Source organism: Piliocolobus tephrosceles, chromosome 1 (genome assembly GCF_002776525.5).
Source record: "Piliocolobus tephrosceles isolate RC106 chromosome 1, ASM277652v3, whole genome shotgun sequence".
Taxonomy (NCBI): domain Eukaryota; kingdom Metazoa; phylum Chordata; class Mammalia; order Primates; family Cercopithecidae; genus Piliocolobus; species Piliocolobus tephrosceles.
This window is the reverse complement of record NC_045434.1, coordinates 214190273-214217462: the sequence shown is the minus strand read 5'-3', so window position 1 is coordinate 214217462 and position 27190 is coordinate 214190273. Positions and strand designations below refer to the sequence as shown.

The 27190-nt window shown below is 45.5% G+C and overlaps 1 protein-coding gene across 15 annotated transcripts in view; it reads left to right on the top strand.

Annotated features, from left to right (window-relative positions):
- CAMTA1 (calmodulin binding transcription activator 1) overlaps positions 1 to 27190 on the top strand; it is a 953649-nt gene that overhangs the window by 898650 nt on the left and 27809 nt on the right. For 9 of the 15 annotated variants that reach the window (XM_031934754.1, XM_023215241.1, XM_023215238.1 and 6 more), the window contains 5 exons: positions 17446 to 17597; positions 21988 to 22184; positions 22574 to 22652; positions 22896 to 23211; positions 23939 to 24123. In XM_031934754.1, coding sequence (XP_031790614.1) covers positions 17446 to 17597; positions 21988 to 22184; positions 22574 to 22652; positions 22896 to 23211; positions 23939 to 24123 — 929 coding nt within the window. Of the gene's footprint in view, positions 1 to 17445; positions 17598 to 21987; positions 22185 to 22573; positions 22653 to 22895; positions 23212 to 23599; positions 24124 to 27190 lie in introns of all 15 variants that reach the window. The other 6 variants (XM_023215232.1, XM_023215235.1, XM_023215230.1 and 3 more) reach the window with 1 other exon arrangement.

Sequence of the window (27190 nt, the reverse complement as noted above, 5' to 3'; positions counted from 1 at the left end):
TATTTCAGATCTTAGTACCAAGGAAAGTCATGCTATCCAAAGCAACTGACGTAGTGTGATCTTGAAACTCACTGCCCCCCTTTTTGCTTTGTTTGCTACATTCAGCCCAACTTGGGACTCACATTTCACTATTTTAGAAACTTTAGTCTGTGTTTTCTGTGAAACAGTTTTACCGGAGCTTGCTTTTATTCTTGTCTCTAAAATCACGAGTCCTGACTTTACCTAATCTGCTGTTAATCACAAGTATTGTTGTTAGCCACCTCACACAGGATTGTTACCAGTTAAGTGAGAGCAGGGAGGGAAATAAAGAGGCTCAGGGGGAATGGGCTGGGACAGGGAAGGAAAATCAGGAAAAGCAGGGAAGAGCAGAGAACAGACTAAGGAGCGTCTGGAGGTGTTAGGGATTCAAGAGAGAGGATTCTCAGAAACGGTGCACAGTGCCACCGGAGTTGGCTATTAACGTTTTGTTCCATTATTTAACTGCTCCCTTAACCACTTGGGGGGTTTCTGTAAGGATCTGCAGATTGCGTAGCCCCTGAAACTGGATGCAGTCAAGCTGCATCCCACAGCCACACACTTTTTTAAAAAATTTATTTATTTATTTTGAGGCACGGCCTCTCTCTCTGGGCCAGACTGGAATGCAGTGGCACAATCATGGCTCACTGCAGCCTTGAACTCCTGGGCTCAAGTGATCCTCCCGCCTCAGCCTCCCAAAGTGCTGTGTAGCCACTGTGCCAACCACATCCCCCTCTCACAGAAAGCACGCTGAAGTGTTTTGCTTTTCTCCCTAATCCAAGGGATGCTTTAATGCTGGCCTCAGTAATTCATGTATTTGTTCAGGCCTCACTGATTTGAAATTTGCAGAAATTGAAGGATGATTCTGGTCTAGGCGTAGGGTGCCAAGGGATACTCAGAGGAACTGAGTGCTGTGCCAGCATGGGAGAGCGGTCCTTGATGTATTCTGATGTGGCATATGGAGCCGAGACATGAAAGAATCCTCACAGACATCGTGACACTCTTCGAAAGAAGCTTAAGGACTAAATATTTTCTAAAACCCTGTGCTTCCCTTGGGGAAATAGTTTATTTCTGAATAAAATATTTACGTGGTATATTGACTTTTTAAAAATACGTCTATTTATCAGAAGGGTCTATGATGAATTATAAAATTGTTTTGCTTTGTTTTATTTTGTTTTTGAAACAAGGGAGGAGCTGGGTCTACAGGCACATGCCACCATGCCCAGCTAATTTTACTATGATTTGTTGAGACAGGGTCTTACTGTGCTGCCCAGGCTGGTCTCCAACTCCTGAGTTCAAGTGATCCTGCTGCCTCAGCCTCAAAGTGCTGGAATTTCAGGCATGAGACACTGTGCCCAGCTAATATTCTTAAATCCTTTTATCTGTTAGGACCTATTTTATTAGCCCCTAATAATAAAGATAAAATATTGGACAGATATTTTATCCAGAATACAGCTATTTATTTTAAAATATATACATTTCTTTCTACTAAGTTGGGAAGGACTTGTTTACCTATGTTTTCCAGATTTTATAGCGCTATGAAAAATATTATAATTAATCAACTTGTGAGTTCTGGAGCAGAAGTCTATGTAGAATCCAGTGTTTAGAAAAATACATATTTTTGAAACATCTTGGGCTTTAACTCTCACAAGTTAGCAAGACAGTTAGGACCATTTGTGCAGATGGTCCCCCTACAGTTAGTTCTGAGAGCCAAGCCTTGCCAGTGGCAGTCCTAAATAACATACGGAGAATGCGTTTGACACAACTAGTGAGGATCCAGCAATCCCACCACTGGGTATGTAGCCAAAGGAAATGAAATTAGGATGCCAGAGAGAGATCTGCACTCCCATGTTTATTGCAACACTGTTGACAATAGCCAGGATACAGTAGCACCCTGAGTGTCCATCCGTGGATGGATGTGTAAAGAAAATGTGGTCTATGTCTACATTGGAGTACTATTTAGCCATAAAACAGAATGAAATCCTGCCATTGCCAATATCGGAACTCAATATGGACAGCATTCTGTGAAGTGAAATAAGCCAGGCACAGAAAGACAAATGCCACATGATCTCACTCCTAGGCAGAGTCTTAAAAAGTTGATCTCATGGCGGTGGACAATAGAATAGTCATTACCAGAGGCTGGGAATGGGGATGTCGGGGAGATATTCATCAGAGAATGTGTATTTACGGTTAGACAGGAGGAATCAGCTCGAGAGATTATTGTACAGCTTGGTGACTGGAGTTCATCATGATATATTCTTGAACATTGCGAAGAGGGTAGACGTTAAATGCCTTCACCACAGAAGTGATAGCTATGTCATTGTTTAATGAACAAATGTACTCCATAGTACATTTGTACGTAGTACATTACTACGTAGTGCATTTGTTAATTAACTAGATTTAATCTTTCCACAGCGTGCATGTACTTCAAAACATCAGATTGTATGCATTAAATACGTACTATTTATGTCCATGTAAAAAAAAATTTGAGGCCAGGCATAGTGGCTCACACCTGTAATGTCAGCACTTTGGGAGGCTGAGGCAAGAGGATCACTTGAGCCAGGAGCTCACTATGGGCAACATAGTGAAACCCTCCCTCTACCAAAAATACAAAAAATTCGCCAGGCATGGTGGTGCATGCCTGTGGTCCCAGCTACTTAGGAGGCTAAGGCAGGAGGATTTCTTGAGCCCAGGAGGTAGAGGCTGTGGTGAGCCATGTTTGCACCACTGCACTCCAGCCTGAGCAACAAAGTGATACCCTGTCTAAAAATAAAAATAAAAACTGATATATTCGTATTAGCTAAAAGGTGGCCCTGAAGGAGCTGCTTTTAATAGCTTGGCTGAAAAAAAAAGCCCATCATAGAAATGACTCATGGACACGAATATTTGTTCTACATATTGTTCTGTACCTTGTCCTTCTTGAAGTTCACATTGTATATTTCAGACAGTTGAGATTAAATCATTTAGTCAGTAAATACTTACAGAGGGCCTACTGTGCACCAGGAACTCTGCTAGGCGTCAGGAATGTAGCAGTGACCTGGGATGAACGTAGGCACTGGCCTCACTGAGCCAACACAGTTTCTCTTTACGTTCACGTGTATGACACTGAGTTTCTGGAGGCAAAGGCTCATACCGTGCTAGGTTTTTGTAGTCCCGGTGGCTCACAACTTGAGTTGTCTTGTTCACCCTTAGTTCCCTGGAGCCTTGGCACAGTCCTAGCCAGCAGTGGGCATTCCGTAAACATCTGTGGAATGAGTGTGTTCTGGCCGGAGTCTCCATGGTTCTTCCCCACGGATTTCAGGTGGTAGTTTGATCGTGCTGGGCGCCACTGAACAAGCTGCAGGTGCTTAGTTACTGCATCCATGCCTCCTGACAGTTCCTGTGCACTTTGTCGTTTCTGTCTTTGCAATTTCCCTTCTCAAGTGTTAGGATTTTCATTTTCCATTTTCCTTTATATAACCCATTGAAATCACACCTTCATGTCCAGGTTAGATCCTTCATTGTTCATCTCCAGGTCTCATTACAGCACTTTTTTTTTTTTTTTGAGACAGGGTCTTGCTCCGTCACACAGGCTGGAGTGCAGTGGTGCCATCTCAGCTCACTGCAGCTTCTGCCCCCCAGGTTCAGGCGATTCTCCTGCCTCAGCCTCCCGAGTAGCTGAAAATACAGGCACATGCTATCATGCCCGGCTAATTTTTGTATTGTTAGTAGAGACAGATTTCCCTGGGTTTCTCAGGCCGATCTTGAACTCCTGACTTCAGGTAATCCGCCTACCTCGGCCTCCCAAAGCGAGGGGATTACAGGCGTGAGCCTGGCCAGCACTTTTTTTGTTTTTAAAGACCTCATTAGTCTTACGAATAATATGCTTTCTCCATTCTTCTGTATTCCTTTCACTAGTCTTACTTTAGAATGTCTCAATTCTTGTTTATAATATTTCTGATTTTCAGCTGTGCACTGAAACTATTGAGGCAGTGTGCTCCAAACTTGTTGCTTTCTGCAAAGTTAGCCGGCTTTAAGATGTTCTCTGTTGTAGACTCGTTAAAGGTAGGTGCAGAATCTGTATCGGAGTTCCAAAGCTCTTTTGTACTTCATGCTAATTAGCTGCAGTTTTCCTACCTTTGTCTTAGTTGGATTTGTTACTTCACTGAGAGCAGAGCTGGCTCTTGTGTGGCGGTGGCCGTCAGTGCTCAAGGCTGTGTTGTGATGTAGCTGCCTGAATGTTCCTTGGAGAATAGGTTTCAGATTTTCACCCTGAGACACCCTTAGCTCTAGTCTTGAAAGATTTCAAATGAGAAATGATCGTCAATTTGCTTTGCTGCCGTTGTAACATTTTGTCTAATTGCTGTTGGTCCGTGGTTTTGGCAGCATCCTGAATGATTTTTCTTAACGAGTCCAAGACTGAATATGGGGATAATGTAAAACAAAGACCAGGAAGAAGAAATATGGATCCAGAATTACCGCACATGAAGAAGACCTAAGCAGCATTGCTCATTGCCATTTCTAGTGTTTCAGTATACAGAGTCAGAGAGTTTTTAAAAAGGGGAGTATGGCAGTTTTTTCTACGGCTAAATTTAGCCATTGCTTTGGAAAATCAGAGTGGTACAGCTTGTGCCTTATCTCCACCCGGCCCTTACCCTTCCCTCTGCACTTGGACATCTTAAACGGCTTGCCAGGGAGGAGCAGCTTAATATACTCTCGTGGCCCCATTTATTCTGGGAGGGAATTAAGTGACTTCATTTTCCCTGTCCTTCTGAGCTTCCTAAAAAATTTAGGAGTCTTCCTAAGCAGCGCTCACAGTGCTCTACCGAAATAGTTGCAGGCATGCCTCCTTTGCCTCCTCAGCTCTCCCTGCCAGGGCAGCCAAGGGCTGTAAGTGGAATGAGAGATGGATGGCAGCGGGGGAGCACATGTGCACTTGAGCTACAAATAACGTGTTTTAAAATAGCAGATGGTATTTGACGATTGCTTCTTCATTCACTTACCTGCCAAGGCAAAACTTTTTCTTCTCCTCTGGCAACAGGACCCGAGGTGGCTCAGTTCAGCAGTTGTAATAACGAGTTCTTGTGTTTGCTGATATTATTCATTAACTGATGTGCAGGCATTTATATTCATGGACACTTTCTGGGGCTGTTCTAGAAAGTGTTTCTTTTGTTTAACCCAGTTGAAACCACATGTTATACAACAGTTGAACCTGGCTGACTTGTTAAACATTTTGGTAACTAACGAAAGTCACTCCTTTCATTGAGGGGGGTTGCCAGTCATTTGTATTCCGAATAGTCCATTTTTCTCTTGAAAAGGGGGAACATCTCAAAGTTAGGGGTTGGGTGTTTTTTGTTTGTTTGTTTGTTTGTTTGTTTGTTTTGAGATGGAGTCTCGCTCTGTCACCCAGGCTGGAGTGCAGTGGCCCGATCTCGGCTCACTGCAAGTTCCGCCTCCCGGGTTCACGCCATTCTCCTGCCTCAGCCTCCCAAGTAGCTGGGACTACAGGCGCCTGCCGCCACGCCTGGCTAATTTTTTGCATTTTTAGTAGAGACGGGGTTTCACCGTGTTAGCCAGGATGGTCTCGATCTCCTGACCTCGTGATCCACCCGCCTTGGCCTCCCAAAGTGCTGGGATTACAGGCGTGAGCCACCGCGCCCGGCTTGTTTTGTTTTTGAGGCAGAGTCTCACTGTCGCCCAGAGTGGAGTGCAGTGGTGCGATCTCGGCTCACTGCAACCTCCCTCTTCCGGGTTCAAGCAATCCTCCTGCCTCAGCCTCCTGAGTGGCTGGGACTACAGGCACCTACCAACATGCCCGGCTAATTTTTGTATTTTTAGTAGAGACGGGGTTCACTGCATTGGCCAGGCTGGTGTCGAACTCCTGACCTCAAGTGATCCGCCCATCCTAGCCTCCCAAAGTGCTGGGATTACAGGCGTGAGCCACCAGGCCAAAGTTAGGGATTGGTATTTTTCATGCGAAACTCTGTGGCTATAGAAAAGTGACACTGCTGGGAAGTTCCAGTGTGTGCCTGTGAAGAAGTCAGCTCATTCCCAGCCTTGCTTCCAGAGTCTTCACCGTAACTGCCTGGTTTCCTTCCCTGAGTTGAAAGCAGACCGCAGCCAGCCGGGCAGACACACTTGCTTTCCAAGTCAGCTCTTCTGGGCTTGGATCAGTTTGACCATCCTCTCTTGCCCCTGGACAGGTGATAAACTGCTCATTGGTGTATGAGCCACCTGGACTGCACTGTGGGGAGCAGAGGTTGCTCAGCGTTCTTGCCCCAGAGTTTGGATGACCTCATCAATAAATAGGCTTCCAGGAGTTTAAATTAGAAAATAATCCTTTCCATACGCACTCACTGGATGGTGCTAGGGGTACAAGATAAGGTCCCTGCTTTCAAAAAGCTCACATTCTAGCCTCTAGCAGGAATGACAGGTAGGAAAAGAACTATCCCTTCATTTGCTCAGTACTGTTAGGACCCAGGGCAAAATGTGGAAGGTTTACCAGGCATAGCGGAAAGAACATTGGTCTGGTGTCCAGTCTGTGTTCAAATCTCTGCCCGGATACTTATAAGTGGTTGCTCTTGGGTAAGTAACAGATTTTCTTAGCATCAGCTTCCTCATCTGAAAATGAAGGGGAAAATCTTTCAGAGTCATTTTGAGGATTCGACATAATCCATGTAGAATGTCTGGCTTACTGTAGATGTCCAGTAGCTGCTATTATTATTATTAATAATACTGGAGTGATGTCTGAGCCACATTTGGAAGAGTTAAGAAGTTCACCAGGTAGGTGAGGGGAAAGGTTGGCCTTGGCAGAGGCCCAGAGGTAAGTAAAATTCCTGGTCGTGAACCAGGAATTTTGGAGAACATTGAGTTATGAGAGAACTCTAAAAACGTAGTCTGGGACAGTTGTTAAAGAACAGTCCATTCCGTATCACAACAAAGAGTTTACATTTTATTTTGTATGTTCAGGAGGAGGGATTGATTTTACTTTATTTTATTTTTATTTATTTATTTTTTTGAGACAGAGTCTCGCTCCATTGCCCAGGCAGAAGTGCAGTGGTGAGAACTCGGCTCACTGCAGCCTCCACCTCCCAGGTTCAAGCGATTCTTCTGCCTCAGCCTCCTGAGTAGCTGCGATTACAGACGTACACCCCAACCCAGCTAATTTTTTGCATTTTTGGTGGAGATGGCATTTCACTATGTTGGCCAGGCTGGTCTTAAACTCCTGACCTCAGGTGATCCACCTCACCTCAGCCTCCCAAAGTGTTGGGATTACAAGTGTGAGCCACCACGCCTGGCCAGAGGAGGGACTTAATTTTTTAAACTAAATTATCTGATAAAATATCAGGAACCACCGCACAGTGTATTGCTTAGTACAACCAGGAAAATTAATTAGGTTTGAAGATTGAAAGTGAGTTGTGTAAAATCTAGAGGAAGCGGCAGGTGCTGCTGGGGCCTGAGGGCCTGGGAAATCTGGCCAGGAGCTGGTTTCCTGGCGTAGATACTTTCTCACTCACAGCAGACGCCCAGACACTCGGGATTCTCCACTTCTACAGCAGCAAATCCCAGCCCTTCTAAACTTAGAACACACTGTGGGTGTCTGATTTCATGAAATCGTCTCTGTCTTTAAAACATTGCAAAGGAATTTTAAACATGTAAGTGAATATTAATTTGGGACATTTTAAAGTGAGTCCCTTTGAAGGCTGGGAATCCCTGTCAGAGAAAGAGGAAAAGATGTCCCCTGACTGTGCTGTGTGACACTTTGTGGAACAGCCCTGATGGAGAGGCTAGGATGGGGCCGACCCAGCAAAAGGGAATCCGAAGCCCTAACTAACCATTCCTTGACCCTTGGGCCAGTTACTGGTTGCAAGAGTTTTTTCATCTTCTTCTCAATCGTTGTAATACTCAAAGCTATTCTGGGATGATGAGTCTCTTTCTATTTATACTTATGCTTTCTAATATTGTTGGAAACTAACAATTGAAGTATAATGTAAATGAATATACTATTATACTATACCCTCTGCTTATACTTTTGGGATACAGGAATTAAACCTGAAGGTCTCCTTTTTTTTAGTTTAATATGTCAATAAGGTTTCTTTTCAGCATTTCATCTATCGGTTTATTATAGCTAGGTAACACACAGTTACTTTCATCATCGTTTAATCTATTTTTAAAACGCCAGCTGGGCATGGTGGCTCATGCCTGTAATTGCAGCACTTTGGAAGGCTGAGGCAGGCAGGAGGATAGCTTGAGGTCAGGAGTTCGGGACCAGTCTGGGCAACATAGCAAGACCCCAGCTCTAAAAAAAAAAAAAAAATGCCTTCATGGCCGGGCGCAGTGGCTCAAGCCTGTAATCCCAGCACTTTGGGAGGCCGAGATGGGCAGATCACGAGATCAGGAGATCGAGACCATCCTGCCTAACACAGTGAAACCCCGTCTCTACTAAAAAATACAAAAAGCTAGCCAGGCGAGGTGGCGGGCGCCTGTAGTCCCAGCTACTCGGGAGGCTGAGGCAGGAGAATGGTGTAAACCTGGGAGGCGGAGCTTGCAGTGAGCTGAGATCCGGCCACTGCACTCCAGCCTGGGTGACAGAGCGAGACTCCGTCTCAAAAAAAAAAAAAAAAAATTGCCCTCAGAAGGCCCTAATAAACACTGCAGTGCTGTATTAGACACAGAGACATCAGCAGGAACTCATGTTTACATTATTGTGTATACAGGTAGATACAGAAATAACTATAGATAAGTGTACATACATAGATCAGTATACATACATATATTTCTTAGCTCTGCTCATCGAGAATGCCTAGAAGCCGTGATACCTCAATAGCGATGAACACTCAGCACTCAGATCTTGGTTTCTAAATACCGTTCTCCAATAAAAAGAACCAAAGCTCCACTCCTTAGAGAAATGGACAGTTCTAGGGCTGGCACAGGGGAAATGAAAGATGAATCTGGAGCATCCTGTAATGCCAGAAAGGAAGGAAGTGCTAAAAGGAAGAAAAAAGGATGAGGGCACGTCAGAGGGGCACAAGGGTCAGCCAGAAAGAGCTCCTGATGGACAAAGCTGGAACACTCGGAGCAACAAAATAAATAACAGTATCAGGTTGTGACCCAAAGTTTAGAATAAATGTTCAGGAGTCCATACTGATATATATAAGTGATTGACTAAATACATTAATTAAGGACAAATCTGACTTACAAGAGAACTCCAAATAATACATGTAGATACTCCCCCATCTGCAAGGTGGAACTTAGTTACCTGCTTGTTATCGGGACTGGACTTAGTGACTTAGTTCCAAAGAATGGAAAGAGAAAAATTGTAACTTCATAGTAGAGAAATGTGGCAAACATTGCCTTAACCAAGTGATGGAGGCTGACCTCACCAGGACATCATTATACCCTCTGATTGTATGTGATGAGCGGGGCTCCTCACCTCTGATGCTCTTCCTAAAAACCCAGAACCCAGTCTAAGGATTAGAAAACACCAGGCAAACTTAAGTTGAGGGATGTCTACAAAATACATGACCAGTATTCTTCAAAACTGTTCAAACCTTTTTTTTTTTTGAGACGGAGTTTCACTCTGTCACCCAGGCTGGCAGGCTGGAGTTCAGTGGTGTGATCTTGGCTCACTGCAACCTCTGCCTCCCGGGTTCAAGCAGCTCTCCTGCCTCAACCTCCCAAGTACAGGTGCCTAACACCACGCCCAGCTAATTTTTGTATTTTTAGTAGAGACAGGTTTCACCATGTTGGCCAGGCTAGTCTCAAACTCCTGACTTCAGGTGATCCACCCGCCTCGGCCTCCCAAAGTGCTGGGATTGCAGGTGTGAGCCACCGCGCCTGGCCTGAAACTGTTAAAATCTTGAAAAGTAAAGGAATATGGAGAAACTGTCACAGATCCAAGGATACTAAGGAGACTTCAAAACTAAACACAATGTGGGATCCTGGGTTAGATCCTAGAACAGAAAAAAGACGTTCATGGAAAAAGTGCTATAATCGGATTCAAGTCTTTAATTTAGTTAATAGCTCTAATATACCAATACTAGTTTCTTAGTTTTGACAAATGTCCCGTGGTTACAATAAGATACCATGTTAGAGGAAACTGAGTGAGGGGCATATGGGAACTCTACGATCTTTGCAACTTATCGGTAAATCTAAAATTACTCAAAAAAATGTAATTTTTTAACAGTGTTCCCATAGATAGGGCTGGGCAGAAGGCCCAGTCTAATAATAGCTCAGGCGTAAGAGAGCCATATCCCTTAAAAAGATTGCATTTATTAGTTTATTTCATCTTCACAAACAAGAAGATACATATAAACATCCCCATTTTACAGATGAGAAAATTGCGGTGCAAAGTGGGAATTATTTTTCCAAAGTGACACAGTGACAAGATTAAACCTGGGGCTCTTTTTTCTACTCCAGTGTTCTTTGCACTGTCTCAGAGCTGCCCAGGCTAAAACTACTGCTTCCACAAAAAAAGGAGTGCAGGGAGAAGAGGTTCACGAAGAGAAGCTTTGAATGAATCACGAGCCAGACGGCTGCTACGAAAGCCATCAGAATGATTGACTTTTTGTCCGGGGATTTACGTGCGCGTGCATGTCTGGAAGGTAGCGGGAAGAAACTGCTACATGAAGGTGAATGTATCCTTCCTCATTCCCTGGAACCATTCAGGAAAATAGACTGCTTTAGAGAAGCATGAGAGGCAGAGACAGACACCTGGAAAGACAGCCCATGTTGTCAGCTGAGTAAAGGACACAGTAATAAAGAGGTCAGATGCAATGGAAACGGTAGGAGAGTACTTGATCCATTGCAGACAGCAGCACAGGTGGCTGGGTTTTAAATCGTTTTCAAGTTTTGCCTGATCTGAGTTGGTGGGGTGCTTGAGAAGAAAATGTGCACCCAGTAATTGTCGACAGAGCTACTGTGGACGGCTCTGGCATGGTTCAGGTGAGGTGATGCCTCACGTACCCATGCTGGGTAGGAATCTCTGCTTCTGTTTGAGCAGGTGGTTCTGGGGTCATTGTTTAACAGGCACGTGGGTGGAGGAGAGAGGAGTCATTGTTTCACTGTGGAAACAGTCCAGGGTCTTAGGGCAGCGGTTCTTGAAATGTGACCCTAGACCAGAAGCATCAGCACTGCCTGGGACCTTGTTAGCAATGCAACTTCTGGGTCTCACTCAGACCCACTGGACCAAAACTCTGGTAACAGGGCTCAGCAGTCTGTCTTAAGAAGCCCTCCTCAAGTTTGAGAACCACTGGTCTAGAGGAATGGTCACTGGAATGAGCAGAAACTCCCATCTAGGGCAGCACACGGCCTCCAGCCAGGAACAGGCAGGTGGATCACACAGGCACACTCACAGCACATGGCCTCTAGCAAGGAACAGGCAGGTGGGTCATGCATGGAGACTCTGCCACTAGAAGGGAAGCTGAGACTCACACCCAGAGGTTCTGCACCAGAAGTAAGACATTATTCGGACCTCACTTTGCCTGAGTCTTTAGATCCAGGAGTTATGGGACTTACCCAGGGGGGTTAAGTGCTGGGGAACCTCAGCCCAGTTAACACTTTATTTTGTGTCATTTGATACTTCCTTGTCTGTCAAAGGATTTTTTTGCTTTTGCCTTTTCCTATTCTGCCCTGCTCTTCCGTGCCCTCAGAAAGTTTGTCGTTTCGCTGGGGAGGACGTGGCTGACAGCTCAGTGCAGTTCTGGGTCTAACATTCACTTACGCACCCCGCAGGATGTAAACTGTATATATTTATTTGTGGCCTTCTCTGTGACCACAGAAGTTCTATCATTTTTCCCACTTAAAGGTAGGGTATCATTGCAACTAACTTTTGTGAAGTTTGTATTGATACCTAGAAGGGTCTAAATAGGTGGCTCCTTATACTGTTTTTTACCAAAGCATGTATGTGTAGAAATATTATGTAAACGTTTATTTTCTTGGGTAAAATGCTTAGGATGGTCGTGTCTGTCTCTGGATTATGTGTCTGTCATCCTCATGTCTTCAACAGGAGGCCAACCTGTGTTACTAGAAACAGATCTCTGTGCACCTGTTTTCCATACCCTTGCCCGAAGTTCACTCGCCGCAGCAAATTTCTATTCTGTGATGAAGCAGGAACTTGTTCTTCCGGTGCCATGGATATAACCTAATATTTCAGGATAAGAACTAAAAATCTCGGAACTACCAGGCAGGAAGTGGAGCTAGAGCAGCTGGCTTTCTTTGTTGGGACCTCTGAAGCCTCCTCTGGCCTTGAGCCACCTCTAAGCCTCATGTGCCCATGGAATCTTGCACTTGTAACTTTTCTTCTGTGCAGAGTTTTCTCCCGATGGAGGGGTTCAGCTGCTCCACTCGGGCTGTCCTAAGGACATCCACTTGGAAGCCCTCAAAGCTGACCCTGTTGTCTTTGAAGCATCATGGGTGAGAACTAGGACCAAACTCATCAGCCCCCTAAGTCTATGCATTATGCCTACTCCCCCTTCTCCGCCTTTTATTAATTTAAAACTCCAGGTTTGTTCGAGCTGCGTAAATTAGTTGTTGGTCAACAAATGAGGACAAGGATATTTTCCCTGCTGTTCTGGGTCCTCCCTACTGCCTGGTACTCCAGTGAATATTTGTGCATGAATAAGTGAATCCTTCAAGTGGACTTTTTTACTCTAATGATCAGAAATTCTTCTTTGCTTCTAAGTAATTGTATTGCCTGTATCCCGTTATCACACACAGTATACAGTTAAAGCAATGCACAGCTCTCAATTTGCCAAATATTTCACAGTGTTTTAATTATCCTGATAAAGCTATAAAACCAAAACAAGCATAAAGGTGTTGCTTTTGGCTTGCTAGTATGGAGATGTAAAGACCATCATTTTATCCATCTAAGCCTTACAACCCCAAGAGCTGGGCCCTGGCCCTGTGCAGAGGAAAGGACATGTGAGGAGAAAGTCTGTCTGAAGTTGGGCAGCAGAGTGCAGCAGACCTCACTCCCTGGGATGCCAGCTCAGTCATTTGCATTTGAGATTGGTTTTTTTTTTTAATTATCTCTCCCTTCCCCTTTGGAATGGAGAGACTCAGAGATGCCGTTATGCATGATATGATTTTGTTAAGAGGCACATAATTGCTTCTGAGTATTTTCATGAAGTGCTTCTCAGAGCAGCTTAATATCATGCACTCACGGCATAGCAACAGGGAATGCAGCTGGAGAACAAAAGCTGGTTACCTCTGTGGCACACATGGTGTCATTGTGACTGTTGGAGCGGTTGACCAGGAGATGCCGTGGGCGGGGCCTGACTCAGTGATGTCAGGGAAGGTCTGTTCTGCAGTGTCCGTGCTTGACAGGGGGATGGGCAGGGGACAGCTGATGCGGGGACTGCACTGCAGCGCACTGCAGCACAAAGCCACCTCCACGGGCAGCAGGCAGGCTCACTCCAGGCTGACCACAGCTCAGAGAGCGCTTTTGGTGCTTTTCTGCCCCTTTGTCTGCCATGGGATATTGATCTTGGCCACTCAGTTGCAGAGTGGTTCCAGAGTGCTCCGGAACAAGTCAAATGGATACTGAAAACTCGTTCACCAGATGCAAGATTTGTAGACTCGCAGAAGAAAGCACAGATCTGTGGCTGTGGAGGTTTAAAATTCAGTCAAGCCATTTCGATGGGATGCATGAGGATCCCCGAGTAGGTTCTGAGACAAATGGTTGTCTGGCTTAGCAGCATTAGGAATAAGCAGAGGAGTTTATAACATTCCGCATAGGGCAACTGCCATGCCACTTGGAACTGGACTCTAACTGAAAAGTCAACTTCTTAGGCTTCAGATGGAAGAGACCTGTGATCTGCAAGATTTCAGGTTTCTAACGGAGAGGCATGGCATCCGGAGTAAGGACACCAGCGCCACCTCAGTAGTCATCTTATGTTTTCTGCTGGTGGTCACAGGATGAGAACGGCTGTGTGCAAGTTACCCCACCCAGCGTGTATTCAGTTCCTTCCCTGCGGGGAGTTGCCACTGAGTGAGACACTTAGCAGCAGGATCCTCCAAGTTTGCCTGTGTCTGTCCATCCATAGTTGTGCAATTGGAAGGAAGACGTTATTTTTCACTTCAAAAGAGGAAGTGTCTTTCTTGCATTGTTGTTCCTGGAAGTAGTTTATTAGAAAATAATATGAGAAATCTTTTTTTTTTTTTTATTGAGACAGAGTCTCTCTCTATCCTCCAGGCTAGAGTGTAGTGGTGCCATCTCTGCTCACTGTAACCTCCACCTCCTGAGTTCAAGCGATTTTCCTGCATCAGCCTCCTGAGTAGCTGGGACTACAGGCATGTACCACCACACTTGGTTAACTTTTTTGTATTTTTAGTAGAAACTGGGCTTCACCATGTTGGCCAGGCTGGTCTTGAACTCCTGACCTCAGGTAATCTGTCTCAGCCTCTGAAAGTGCTGAGATTACAGGCGTGAGCCACCGTGCCCAGCCAGAAAATAATATCAAGATTCTTAAAAAGCAGTCTTCCTCTTGCTTTTGTGTTTTAATAAAGTAAAATCAGTTTGATCTGAAGTGAGGACTGAACTGCTGACTGGGTATTGACTGTCTTTTGAGTAGAGCTAAGCTTTCTGGAGAGTGAGAATATTGCCTTCTTCTGGTAAGACTGCCTCATGCCTGTGCATCTTCTCTTCCCATCACCCTTCCTTCTTCTTGGCATATCTGGTTATACTCCCAGCCCTGGGGCCAAACAGATGGGTTATCTCCATGTGCCTCAGTTTTCTCATCTGGAAAAGGAGGATAATAACAATACTTACCTCATGTGATGGTTGTGAAGAGTAAATGAGTTAGTATCTGCACAGTGACACAGTGGTGGCTGGCATGCAGGAAGCATTCTGTGAGTGCTAGCTGTGCCTGTTGTTTTCTCTCACATGGAACCGGCGTACGCTTTGCTCACTAGTCTTGGAATTCATAGTCAGGATGGTAAGGAGTGGTGATAAAATATTTCTTTTCCAGATTATCCCTTTGCATAATTCAGATGACTGTATTTTGAAAATAGTTATGTTCTCAGCAGTTGGAGGAGAAATATGTGGTCACAGCTGTTCAGTCAGCTTCTACAGACATTGACTTCATTTGTCTAAAGATGATGGTGGTGGCAAGCACGCTAACCTAGGATTTATCGTGTTCTGAGCACTTACATAGATTAACAGTCCTCTGAGGTAGATATAACTACTGTCCCCATTTAAGGGGTGAGGAAACTGAGGCATCAAAGGTTTTGTTCTAAGTTCAAACTACACAGCTATTATATGGCAGAGCCAGGACTCTGCATAGCCGTTCACTGTCTGGCTCCTGCACACCTCTAGCTCTATCGTCTCCTGCTCTCCCTACCTCTGTGCTCCAGCCACGCAGTCTTCTGCTCCCTGAATGCCCTGCCTCAGGGCCTTTGCATGTGCTGTTACCAGGCCCCAGTTCTGGACATGTTTGCCTCCTTCTCATCATACTGATCAAACTTGAAGTGTCACCTTTCCTGACTTGTCTAAACTCTGTCCCCACCCCATCCCTCCTTATCACATTATGCTGCCTTCTTCACTTACCAAGGTCTGCCTGTGCTCGAGCAGGGAGAGACCTCCCCTGTTTGCTATTGAATAGCTGGCACAGTGTTCCTTAAAATTTGTGAAGTGTGGCCAGGCGCCGGGTCTCACGCCTGTAATCCCAGCAGTTTGGGAAGCTGAGGCGGGCAGATTACTTGAAGTCAGGAGTTCACGACCAGCCTGGCCAACATGGTGAAACCCCATCTCTACTAAAAATACAAAAAAATGTACCTGGGCATGGTGGCATGTGCCTGTAGTCCCAGCTACTCGGGTGGCTGAGCCAGGATAATTGCTTGAACCCAGGAGGCGGATGTTGCAGTGAGCCGAGATCATGCCACTGCACTCCAGCCTAGGCAACAGAGTGAGCTTCCATCTCAAAAAAAGTGTCTCTCTCTCTAGATATATATTTTAACATATATATTATTATAGATCATATATTTTATATATGATATGATATATTATGACATATATAATATATATATTATATATAAAGCAAGTATGGGCAGATCGATTTTCACATCGATTTAACTTCTCTTATGTACACGGATAGGTGACCCAACTCTAACGTGTATGCTTGTGTGTGCACACACACGTGTGTGTAAATGCAGGAATATGGAGAGATGTGTTATAATCTTGGTAAAGTGGTACAGAATCACAACATGTTTTCTCTTTGAGTTTCAATCCTAGCTCCAACAGTAATTCCTGTTGTTCCTCTGATGTAGAAGTTGAAGTACCTATTTATGTTTGTCTCTGATGAGACACGTGTTAAAAGAAATGTGGGGCTGGGCGCAGTGGCTCACGCCTGTAATTCCAGCAGTTTGGGAGGCCAAGTCGGGCAGATCCTGAGGTCAGCAGTTCAAGACCAGTCTGGCCAACATAGTGAAACCCCATCTCTACTAAAAATACTAAAATTAGCCAGGTGTGGTGGCAGGCATCTGTCATCCCAGCTACTTGGGAGGCTGAGGCTTGCAGTGAGCTGAGATTGCGCCACTGGCACTCCAGCCTGGGCGGCAGCAGGAGACTCTGTCTCAAAAAAAAAAAAACATCAAATGTGGCTGGGTATGGTGGTTCATGCCTGTACTCCCCGCACTTTGATTCCTTGAGCCCAGGAGTTTGAGACCGCCTGGGCAACATGGTGAAACTCCATCTCTAAAAAAAAAAAAGGGCTAAAACAAAAATTAGCTGGGCATGGCGGTGCACACCTGTGGTTCCATCTACTTGGGAGGCTGAGGTGGGAGGATGGCTTGAGCCTGGGAAGTGGAAGTTGCGGGTAAGCCTAGATCACACCACTGCACTCCAGTCTGGGCAACCACGTGAGACTGTCTCAAAACAAAAAAGGGTGTAACATTCTCAGGCACTGAATAATGCTATTCCTGAAGTAAATCATAAAAGCTAGAGCCTGGGTCAGGAAATAAAATTAAAAAAAATTTTTTTTGTAAAAACTCAGTGTTTTGGTAAAAGAAATACTACCTTTTTTTTTTTTTTTAATTTGGTCTAACATACCTTCCTTTCTTGCCATGATTGCTTTCTTCTACTAGTTTGATTTAAATTGTATTTATTTATTTTGCTCGCTCTAGAGGGCTCTCTACCAGATCTCATGTCAGGGTTTCCATTGAGGAATTTGACAAAGAAACTGGGGGGCAGGAACCTGAACCTCTTTTTGGTCTCTGACAAAACGATGTTTTCTGGTCCTTTATCCGAGAACTTTGGGCTGCTGAAGATGCCACCATCCTGTGTGAGGTGACAGACTCATGATCGTGCTGGGGAACTCTGGCCTGCAGAGACCTCTCTGTTTTGGTGAAGTTACGGACAGCATTTGGATGCTGGTCTTGCAAGGCGGGCAAGGCCACATGTTGACTGCTTTTCTTCCAGAACCCAACCTTACTCTTCCTCCTGCTCTGCCCTAGATAACCAGTTCAGGATGTCCATCCTGGAACGACTGGAGCAGATGGAGAGGAGGATGGCTGAGATGACGGGGTCCCAGCAGCACAAACAGGCGAGCGGAGGCAGCAGCAGTGGAGGCGGCAGCGGGAGCGGGAATGGAGGGAGCCAGGCACAGGTACGAAGCGGCGCTGATGCTCAGCTTCCATTTCGCTTCATGTTTATGGATTGGCGAGGCAGTGGATGGATCACAGGCCTCTTCTCTGCTGCTGATGCTATCCCTGAATTCAGGCAGAAGGCCTGAGGGAGTACTTTACAGTACCTGTGCTTTTAAGCATTACAATCTGTGCAGTATGGAAGCCTTGGAATGTGGATCTTCTCAGTTTACCCACCTAATCCTTAAGTTATGTCTATTCATCTCAGAATTCGCTACTGAATTACAGGGCAGTGAGAGTTAAGGACAACCAATTGGAAAATAGATACCAGCTGGGCGTGGTGGCTCACGCTTATAATCCCAGCACTTTAGGAGGCCAAGACGGGAGGATTGCTTGAGCCCAGGAGTTCAAGACCAGCCTGGGCAACATACTGAGACCCTGTCTCTCAAAAAAAAAATTTAAAAGTTAGGCGTGGTGGTACATCCCTGTGGTCCCAGCTATTCAGGAGGCTGAAGTGGGAGGATCACTTGAGCCTGGGAGTTGAGGCTGCAGTGAGCCATGATCACTCCACTGCACTCCAACCTGGTCAATAGAATAAGACCCTATCTCAAAAAAAAAAAAAAAAAAAAGGCCAGATGGTGACTCAGATTCTGCTAGGGTTCAGAATTACCTTAGAATCTTCCTACTTTCTATTCTGTATTTTATCCCTATCTTAAGTATAGGCATAAAACATAATTGAATTCCATAATTCATATAAGCCTTTTATAAACTCAAGGTCAATATGAAAAGAGCCCAAAGAAAGTGTTTATGTAATGATTCAGTGTAGAATGACATTATACATCACAGCGTCTTTCACAGACTTTCTGTAAGTTCCATGAAGAATGTATGATATTGCCAAATACAGGTCAATTACCAAATATTGTTTCAGAGTCCCATTGGTCTTGAAGGTTTTATATACATTTCATTTAGGAAGTTCATTTTGGGGAAGTCTCCCAGGGAGAAATTATTTCTCAGGGGACCCTAAGATAAATTTAAAGGAGCTGATGGTATTTTTTATTTCCACTACTCAGTCTTTGCAAAAAAACCCTCAAATAATGACCCCTCTTTCTCTTCAAGACAAATTATAATTTCCTTTACACAGTTAAGTTTTTAGGTGAATATTTTTGGTTTTATGAACCTCATAAATATCAAGTATTAGTAATATTTCAAATAATAATAGGTTAAAATAGCATCATATGTCACACCCAAAAAGCTAGCCTCTTTCCTCCTCACATTTTCATATTGCTCCCCTGTCTTCAGAAATCAGCAGGAAAGAAATGACTTGGCACACAGTAAAATATTATTAAGGCTAAGATAGGCTTCTTTTTTTCCTTTTTGACATGGAGTCTTGCTCTGTCGCCCAGGCTGCAGTGCAGTGACACAATCATGGCTCACCGCGACCTCCACCTCCCAGGTTCACGTGACTCTCCTGCCTCAGCCTCCCTAGTAGCTGGGATTACAGGCGTGTGCCACTACGCCCAGCTAATTTTGTCTTTTTAGTAAAGATGGGGTTTCACCATGTTGGCCAGGCTGATCTCAAACTCCTGACCTCAGGTGATCCACCCACCTTGGCCTCCCAAAGTGCTAGGATTGCAGGCGTGAGCCACCACACCCGGCCTAAGATAGGCTTCTTTTTCACTTGATAGTACTAGGTTTTGTTGTTGTTGTTGTTGTTGTTGAGACAGAGTTTCGTTCTTGTTGCCCAGGCAGGAGTGCAGTGGCACAATCTCGGCCCCCCATAACCTCTGCCTCCCAGGTTCAAGTGATTCTCCTGCCTCAGCCTCCCTAGTAGCTGGGATTACAGGCGTGTGCCACCACGCCCAGCTAATTTTGTATTTTTAGTAGAGACGGGGTTTCTCCATGTTGGTCAGGCTGATCTTGAACTCCTGACCTCAGGTGATCTGCCTACCTTGTCCTCCCAAAGTGCTGGGATTACAGGCATGAGCCACTGCGCCTGGCTGATAGTACTAAGTTTTATAAAAAATGTAATCATTAATTTACCTCATGGCTCACATAAGAGATCTCCTTAAAATGCTTTTTCTTTCACCAACAAAAGTGGCATAAAAGGAATGGTATGTGGCCGGGTGCGGTGGCTCAAGCCTGTAATCCCAGCACTTTGGGAGGCCGAGACGGGCGGATCACGAGGTCAGGAGATCGAGACCATCCTGGCTAACACGGTGAAACCCCGTCTCTACTAAAAAATACAAAAAACTAGCCGGGCAAGGTGACGGGCACCTGTAGTCCCAGCTACTTGGGAGACTGAGGCAGGAGAATGGCGTAAACCCAGGAGGCGGAGCTTGCAGTGAGCTGAGATCCGGCCACTACACTCCAGCCTGGGGGACAGAGCAAGACTCTGTCTCAAAAGAAGGAATGGTATGTAATGTCATTTTAAAGCTCAGCCACCACGCAACTGGCCTAGAATCTCATCCCGTATTAATCACTATTGAATATCTTTTCATCAGTTTCAGTTGCCTTCAGTAAATGTCTGTGTTTGCCGTGCAGGATAGAGACATGGCTATTTTTGTTTAATACAAAAAAAAAAAAAAAAAAATTCCCTTTTCGTTCGTGTCTGGTGTGTGTGAAATGGCTGTGCCTTGGCCTTTTGAGTCAAGGTCAGTTTGTGGCATGTTGGGTTCGCCTAACTCTGCTCCTGTAGGTGTTTTTACAGCTCTGATGGGGCCGACGTAACAATCCCATCATGTGCCTTTTTTATTTTGGGAGGCATTTTTTCCACATTTAAAAATAAAAATCCGCGAGGAGGCATAGGATTTCTGTAGTAAGTAAAGTTTATGGAGTATATTGCCAGAAAAAAAAAAAGTACTTTTTAAATAACACCAGAGATACAAATTAGCCTAGAAGTGTCGTTTATTTGGGGAAGTGTTAAACATAAAACTGCTATCACAGAGACTCAGATAAGCTGTTGAAATTTACTAACTTTGATTTTATTTTTCTTCTGTTACAACTGAGTCATAGGAAGTAACCCATGTGGTTAAAATTAGTAAATTTCTCTTTCCTATAGCCCTTATTGTTATTAATAATGCTTAAATTTCAAGATCTCTAAATGCTCTCCTCAGTATCCTTTTTACTTTATACAAAGGACTGGATTATTATTAGATACTTTTAGTCATTTCTTTAAGGAAAAAACAATCCACATCTAAGTGATCTAATTCTCCTTCAGAAGAAGCAAGAGGCTAGGTGCGGTGGCTCATGCCTGTAAACCTAGCACTTGGGAGGCTGAGGCGAGCAGATAACTTGAGGTCAGGAGTTCGAGACCAGCCTGGCCAACATGGTGAGACCTGTCTCCACTAAAAATACAAAAATTAGTTAGAAATCGCTTGCACCTAGGAGGTAGGGGTTGGAGTGAGCCAAGATCTTGCCATTGCACCCCAGCCGGGGTGAGGGGGGGAGACCCTGTCAAAAAAAAAAAAAAAAAAAAAAAAAAAAAAAATTAAGAAGAAGCAAGAGAGTGAAAGAGCCACTATACCCGCCAGTGCAAACATTAGGAAGGCTGTTCTGCTCCACTGTCTCATAACAGTTTACTGCCTACAGGAAGGCTAGAGCCGAGCGACTTTTTTTTTTTTTTTTTAAGGCTATGTACGCTTTCCCCAAGATGAATCGGCATAAAGTTCCTAATCAGAGTGTCAGCCGTAATAGATAGACTTGTGTCTTTCGAGTTGTGAACTTCAGAGAGGTGCTACTGAGCTGAAGCTAAGCACATTCTAGTCTCAATTTCATGGACGATTCTTGGGGTTTGGGTTTTTTTGTTGTTGTTGTTATTTTTTGAGACAAGGTCTCGCTCTGTCAGCCAGGCTGGAATGCAGTGGCGCGATCACAGCTCACTGTAGCCTTGAACTCCCCAGGCTCAGGCAATCTTCCCACCTCAGCCTCCCGAGTAGCTGGGACTACAGGTGCACACCACCACACCCAGCTAATTTTTGTTTGTCTTGTTTTTTACTTTGAGACACAGTTTCGCTCTGCCGCCCAGGCTGGAGTACAGTGGCGCAATCTTGACTCACTGCAACCTCCGCCTCCTCAGTTTAAGTGATTCTCATGCCTCAACCTCTGAGTAGGTGGGATTACAGGTGCCCACCACCACACCTGGCTAATTTTTGTATTTTTAGTAGAGACGGGGTTCGGGTTAGGGTTGGCCAGGCTGGTCTTGAACTCCTGACTGCAAGTGATCTGCCCACCTCAGCCTCCCAAAGTGCTGGGATTTCAGGCATGAGCCAGCATGCCCAGCCAATGTTTCTTTATTTTCAGTGTTTTCCGTTGTGAGTTTCTAATCGTAAAGCATTTGTTTGCCCTACATCAAAGCGTTGATGGGGTGGGAAGGCTTTTAGTCCTGAGGTCGTAACGTGCGCTCTTCCGTGACAGTGTGCTTCTGGGACCGGGGCCTTGGGGAGCTGCTTTGAGAGCCGTGTGGTCGTGGTATGCGAGAAGATGATGAGCCGAGCCTGCTGGGCGAAGTCCAAGCACTTGATCCACTCCAAGACGTTCCGCGGAATGACCCTCCTCCACCTGGCCGCTGCCCAGGGCTATGCCACCCTAATCCAGACTCTCATCAAATGGCGGTAAGGCTGTGGTGCAGCTGGCTGGGGGTCAGCCTCACGCGTCCTCGCTCACATTCTTCCTGAGCATGCCACCCACGGAAGAAGTCTCCCCGTTCGGTCTGCTTTATAGCTGGCAAGCAAAGGGCTTTGTCCTAGGACAGTTTCCAAGGGAGTTTTATGAACTTGTTCCCAAGAAATACCCAGTAAGATAATAATTAAATGTTGGATTTGTTATTTTCTTTGAACTCCTAGCGAAATGGAGTGTCCACGCTGCCCTGGGACTCTGTTTCTTCACCATGGGGATGTTATATGCCCAGTTGGGTTTCATCTTGGTGGGGTTTTACAACACTGTGGTGTTTCCTTTTAACGGTGATGAATAGTGTGATAATTTCTGGTGCTCTCCCTTATAGTACAAAGCACGCGGATAGCATTGACCTGGAACTGGAAGTTGACCCTTTGAATGTGGATCACTTCTCCTGTACCCCTTTGGTAAGAAACGGGTTCACGTAGCCCCCTCACCATCCTTCCAGCCTGGCATCGGATGTGCCTGGTTCCCACTGTTGTCTCTTGCTGACACATGGCATGTTTTGGAGATACTTTGGGATGGGAATCTTCAGTGGCCCCACCGAGATTGCCAGCAAGGACCAGTTTGTCAGTTGGCACCAATGGCAAAAGTCAGGTCTGGTCTTGACCTCTGATTGGGAACGCTTGCTGTGTCTCCCTGTCTTCTAGATGTGGGCGTGTGCCCTAGGGCACTTGGAAGCTGCCGTCGTGCTGTACAAGTGGGACCGTCGGGCCATCTCGATTCCTGACTCTCTGGGAAGGCTGCCTTTGGGAATTGCCAGGTCACGGGGTCATGTGAAGTTAGCAGAGTGTCTGGAGCACCTGCAGAGAGATGAGCAGGCTCAGCTTGGACAGAACCCCAGAATCCACTGTCCTGCAGGCGAAGAGCCCGGCACAGAGAGCTGGATGGCCCCGTGGCACAGCGAAGCCATCAGCTCTCCAGAAATACCCAAGGGAGTCACTGTCATTGCAAGCACCAACCCAGGTAAGAATTCAGGATCACGACATCTCAGAGCTTGACAGAGATCCCGTTTGCCTTCGTGCAGCTGCCCTCAGCAAAGTCCATAGGATAGTCACAAACATTTCCGATTTTTTGTTAATGTTTCTGATTTTTCCTTAAGAATGCCTAGTGCTGCCCCCTCCCCCGGTACAGAAGAAAGTAGCAAAAGTTCTATGTTCATACAAGAAATACATAATTTTGGAGGAGGATGATCTGAATCTGATGTATGCTCCTGGGGATATTGAAACGTTAGGGACGGGTCTTGAGTTCCGGCTTTGCGCTTGGTGTCTCTCAGGCATAGAGAAAGTGTTGATTCTTTAGGATTCCTAGTTGTATCTCCTGTCCTGACTATCCTTTCTACTGTACTTTTCAGAGCTGAGAAGACCTCGTTCTGAACCCTCTAATTACTACAGCAGTGAGAGCCACAAAGATTATCCGGCTCCCAAAAAGCATAAATTGAACCCTGAGTACTTCCAGACAAGGCAGGAGAAGCTGCTTCCCACTGCACTGAGTCTGGAAGAGCCAAATATCAGGAAGCAAAGCCCTAGTTCTAAGCAGTCTGTCCCCGAGACACTCAGCCCCAGTGAAGGAGTGAGGGACTTCAGCCGGGAACTCTCCCCTCCCACTCCAGAGACTGCAGCATTTCAAGCCTCTGGATCTCAGCCTGTAGGAAAGTGGAATTCCAAAGATCTTTACATTGGTGTGTCTACAGTACAGGTGACTGGAAATCCGAAGGGGACCAGTGTAGGAAAGGAGGCAGCACCTCCACAGGTGCGTCCACGGGAGCCAATGAGTGTCCTGATGATGGCTAACAGAGAGGTGGTGAATACAGAGCTGGGGTCCTACCGTGATAGTGCAGAAAATGAAGAATGCGCCCAGCCCATGGATGACATACAGGTAAAAAGCAGGGACAGGGTAAGCCCGCAGAGGCCGGTGCGTTACAGTCGCTGTGATCTTTACGGTCAGTTTCCAAAGGTTGTATCGTTTTCTCCCCTGCGAAGGCTTCGAAGTCTGGTCTTGTGCAGAACGTCGTTGGAGTATCTTCTTTCCTTGGGGCCACATTTTCATTTGGTGAATCGGGCACCGGGGATAGGGCCTGAATACCAGTGAGCCTGGTCTCAGCAAAGCCTTCCCTCTTTGTACCAACTCCTCAGAACTCACTCAGGACCCTATAGTACGTCATCTGCTTCCTCCTTGCATTTAGGTTGATTGATTTCACTGTTTTAAGTACTAGTTAGAATATAGTCAAGGCCCTAAAAATAGCTAGGACTGGAAGCCCATGGATAGATTTTGAATTATCTGAGTGACCTTGACCGGCATAGCTATCATCTAGCCATTGTAAAGGGCATGTATGGCGTGAGGCTCTCAGGAGGGCAGTGAAATATTCCTAAAGCTGATAACTGACTGCCCTTATAATAAATCTAGCAATTCCAGAATCCTTTTAGGACCTTAAACTTGTTACGGACTAAGAGAATATGTACTGAAATAAACTTGACATTAGCCTAATAAGCAAATTCCATCTATTAAAATATATAGGGGAGGACCATAAGGGCAGCCTAAAAACATGTTTGACTTCCTCTCTTTCCAGCTTCCCATTGATGCAACCTGAAACAAATGTAAAAGGGAAAAAAAGACTCAAAATTCAACAGGGCACCCGTGCCTGTAGAAGTGATACAAGGAGAGGGAGGTGTGTGGAGGAGATCACATGTCCTGGTCAGCACGTCTTGGGAGAGGCCTGATTTCTGAGCCATTCCTGCTCGTTGCATCCCAGGGGCCCCTTCTTGCCAGCCCTCTGCTGTTTGCAGAGGATGAGAAAGAAGCTTGCATGCTCACCATGTGTTCCCATTTCTGGGGAGTTGTCGGGGGCACCACTTCTGATCTACTATATTAGTCCGTTGTCACGTGGCTGCTAAGGACATACTCCAGACTGGGGAATTTATAAAGAAAAAGAGATTTAATGGACTCACAGTTCCACGTGGCTGGGGAGGCCTCACAATCATAGCAGAAGGCGAAAGTCACATCTTATATGGTGGCAGGCAAGAGAGAATGAGAGCCGAGCGAAAGCAGAAACCCCTTAGAAAACCATCAGCTCGGCCGGGCGCAGTGGCTCAAGCCTGTAATCCCAGCACTTTGGGAGGCCAAGACGGCGGATCACGAGGTCAGGAGATCGAGACCATCCTGGCTAACACGGTGAAACCCCGTCTCTACTAAAAAATACAAAAAAAAAAAAAAAACAACTAGCCGGGCGAGGTGGCGAGTGCCTGTAGTCCCAGCTACTCGGGAGGCTGAGGCAGGAGAATGGCGTGAACCCGGGAGGCGGAGCTTGCAGTGAGCTGAGATCTGGCCACTGCACTCCAGCCCGGGCGACAGAGCGAGACTCCGCCTCAAAAAAAAAAAAAGAAAACCATCAGCTCTCGAGAGACTTCTTCACTACCACGAGAACAGTATTCGGTTATCTCCCCCTGGGTCCCTCCCACAACACAGGGGAATTATGGGAGCTACAGTTCAAGATGAGATTTGGGTGGAGACACAGCCAAACCATATCACCTACCAACAACCACTGCAGTCGTGGGGAGGACCGCCCAGAAAAATCAAACAATGTTTTAGACAAGAGGCTGGTACATTTCTTCCATAAAGAGCCAAGTAGTGAATATTTTGAGGCTCTGTAGGCCTTACAGACTTTGTCCTAGCTACTTAATGGGCCCTAACAGCACCAAAACGACCTTAGCATTAAATGGAGGAGGGTGACTGTCTCCTAGTAAAACTTTATTTACACAAACAGGCAGCTGGCTGGATTCAGCCTGCCATCGTTTGCCAAATCCTGTTTTACACAATTCCTGATGGAACCCACACCAGACACCAAAACTGAGCAATCTGGAACTATATTATAAATATGAATACCTAGGACCTTCCCACAGTGGTGGACGTGCCCTCTATCCGTGCCGCCCACCGTGGGAGACATTCGGTGCCACATGTGGAATCAGGTACTCCATCAGCATAGCTGTCATCTAGCCATTGTAAAGAGCATATGTATGAAATATAGCCAGTGAAACTCAGGAAGTGGGTTTCTAATTTTATTTAAGTTTAAATAGCCATTGGATAGCGCAGCTTTTTAGAAAGTGGCCTTCACTGAAACAGAGTTCATGCAGGAAATAGAAAATAACCTTTAAAAAATCCACTTCCTATTTTCACAGATCTGTAAGAGAATAACATCTTGCCAAATTAAGAGCGTGCGTCTATGGGAAAAGCAGCAGTCTAAAGAAAGTTTTTTAGCCACGTGAGAAGATAACGCTTAAAAACAATAAAATAATTTTTGAAAATGGCAAAAACCATTCATAGAGGAGTGAACAATCAAACCAGGAAAACTGAGCAATTATTGATAGTGTGGCTGTATGTGAGAGGCAGTTGTGAGGAAGAGACTCTTTAAATAGAAGAGGAATAATGTTTAAACAGTCTCCTAGAACTAAAATTCTAAATTATTTTAACCAAACCAGGGAAGGTAGAGAAATGAAGAGAGTAAAAGTGTATGAAAGCTCTCTGGTTCAGAGACAGTAATAGATATTGTTCCACTCGTGATATAGATAGATGTGCACTGGATAGGCTGACATATGCTAGTTAGAAATGTCAAGTTAGTAGGTAGCATAAAAACGGGCTACAGGCGGGGCACGGTGGCTCAAGCCTGTAATCCCAGCACTTTGGGAGGCCGAGACGGGCGGATCACGAGGTCAGGAGATCGAGACCATCCTGGCTAATACGGTGAAACCCCGTCTCTACTAAAAAATACAAAAAAACAAAAAACTAGCCGGGCGAGGTGGCAGGCGCCTGTAGTCCCAGCTACTTGGGAGGCTGAGGCAAGAGAATGGCGTAAACCCAGGAGGCGGAGCTTGCAGTGAGCTGAGATCCGGCCACTGCACTCTAGCCTGGGCGACAGAGCGAGACTCCGTCTCAAAAAAAAAAAAAAAAA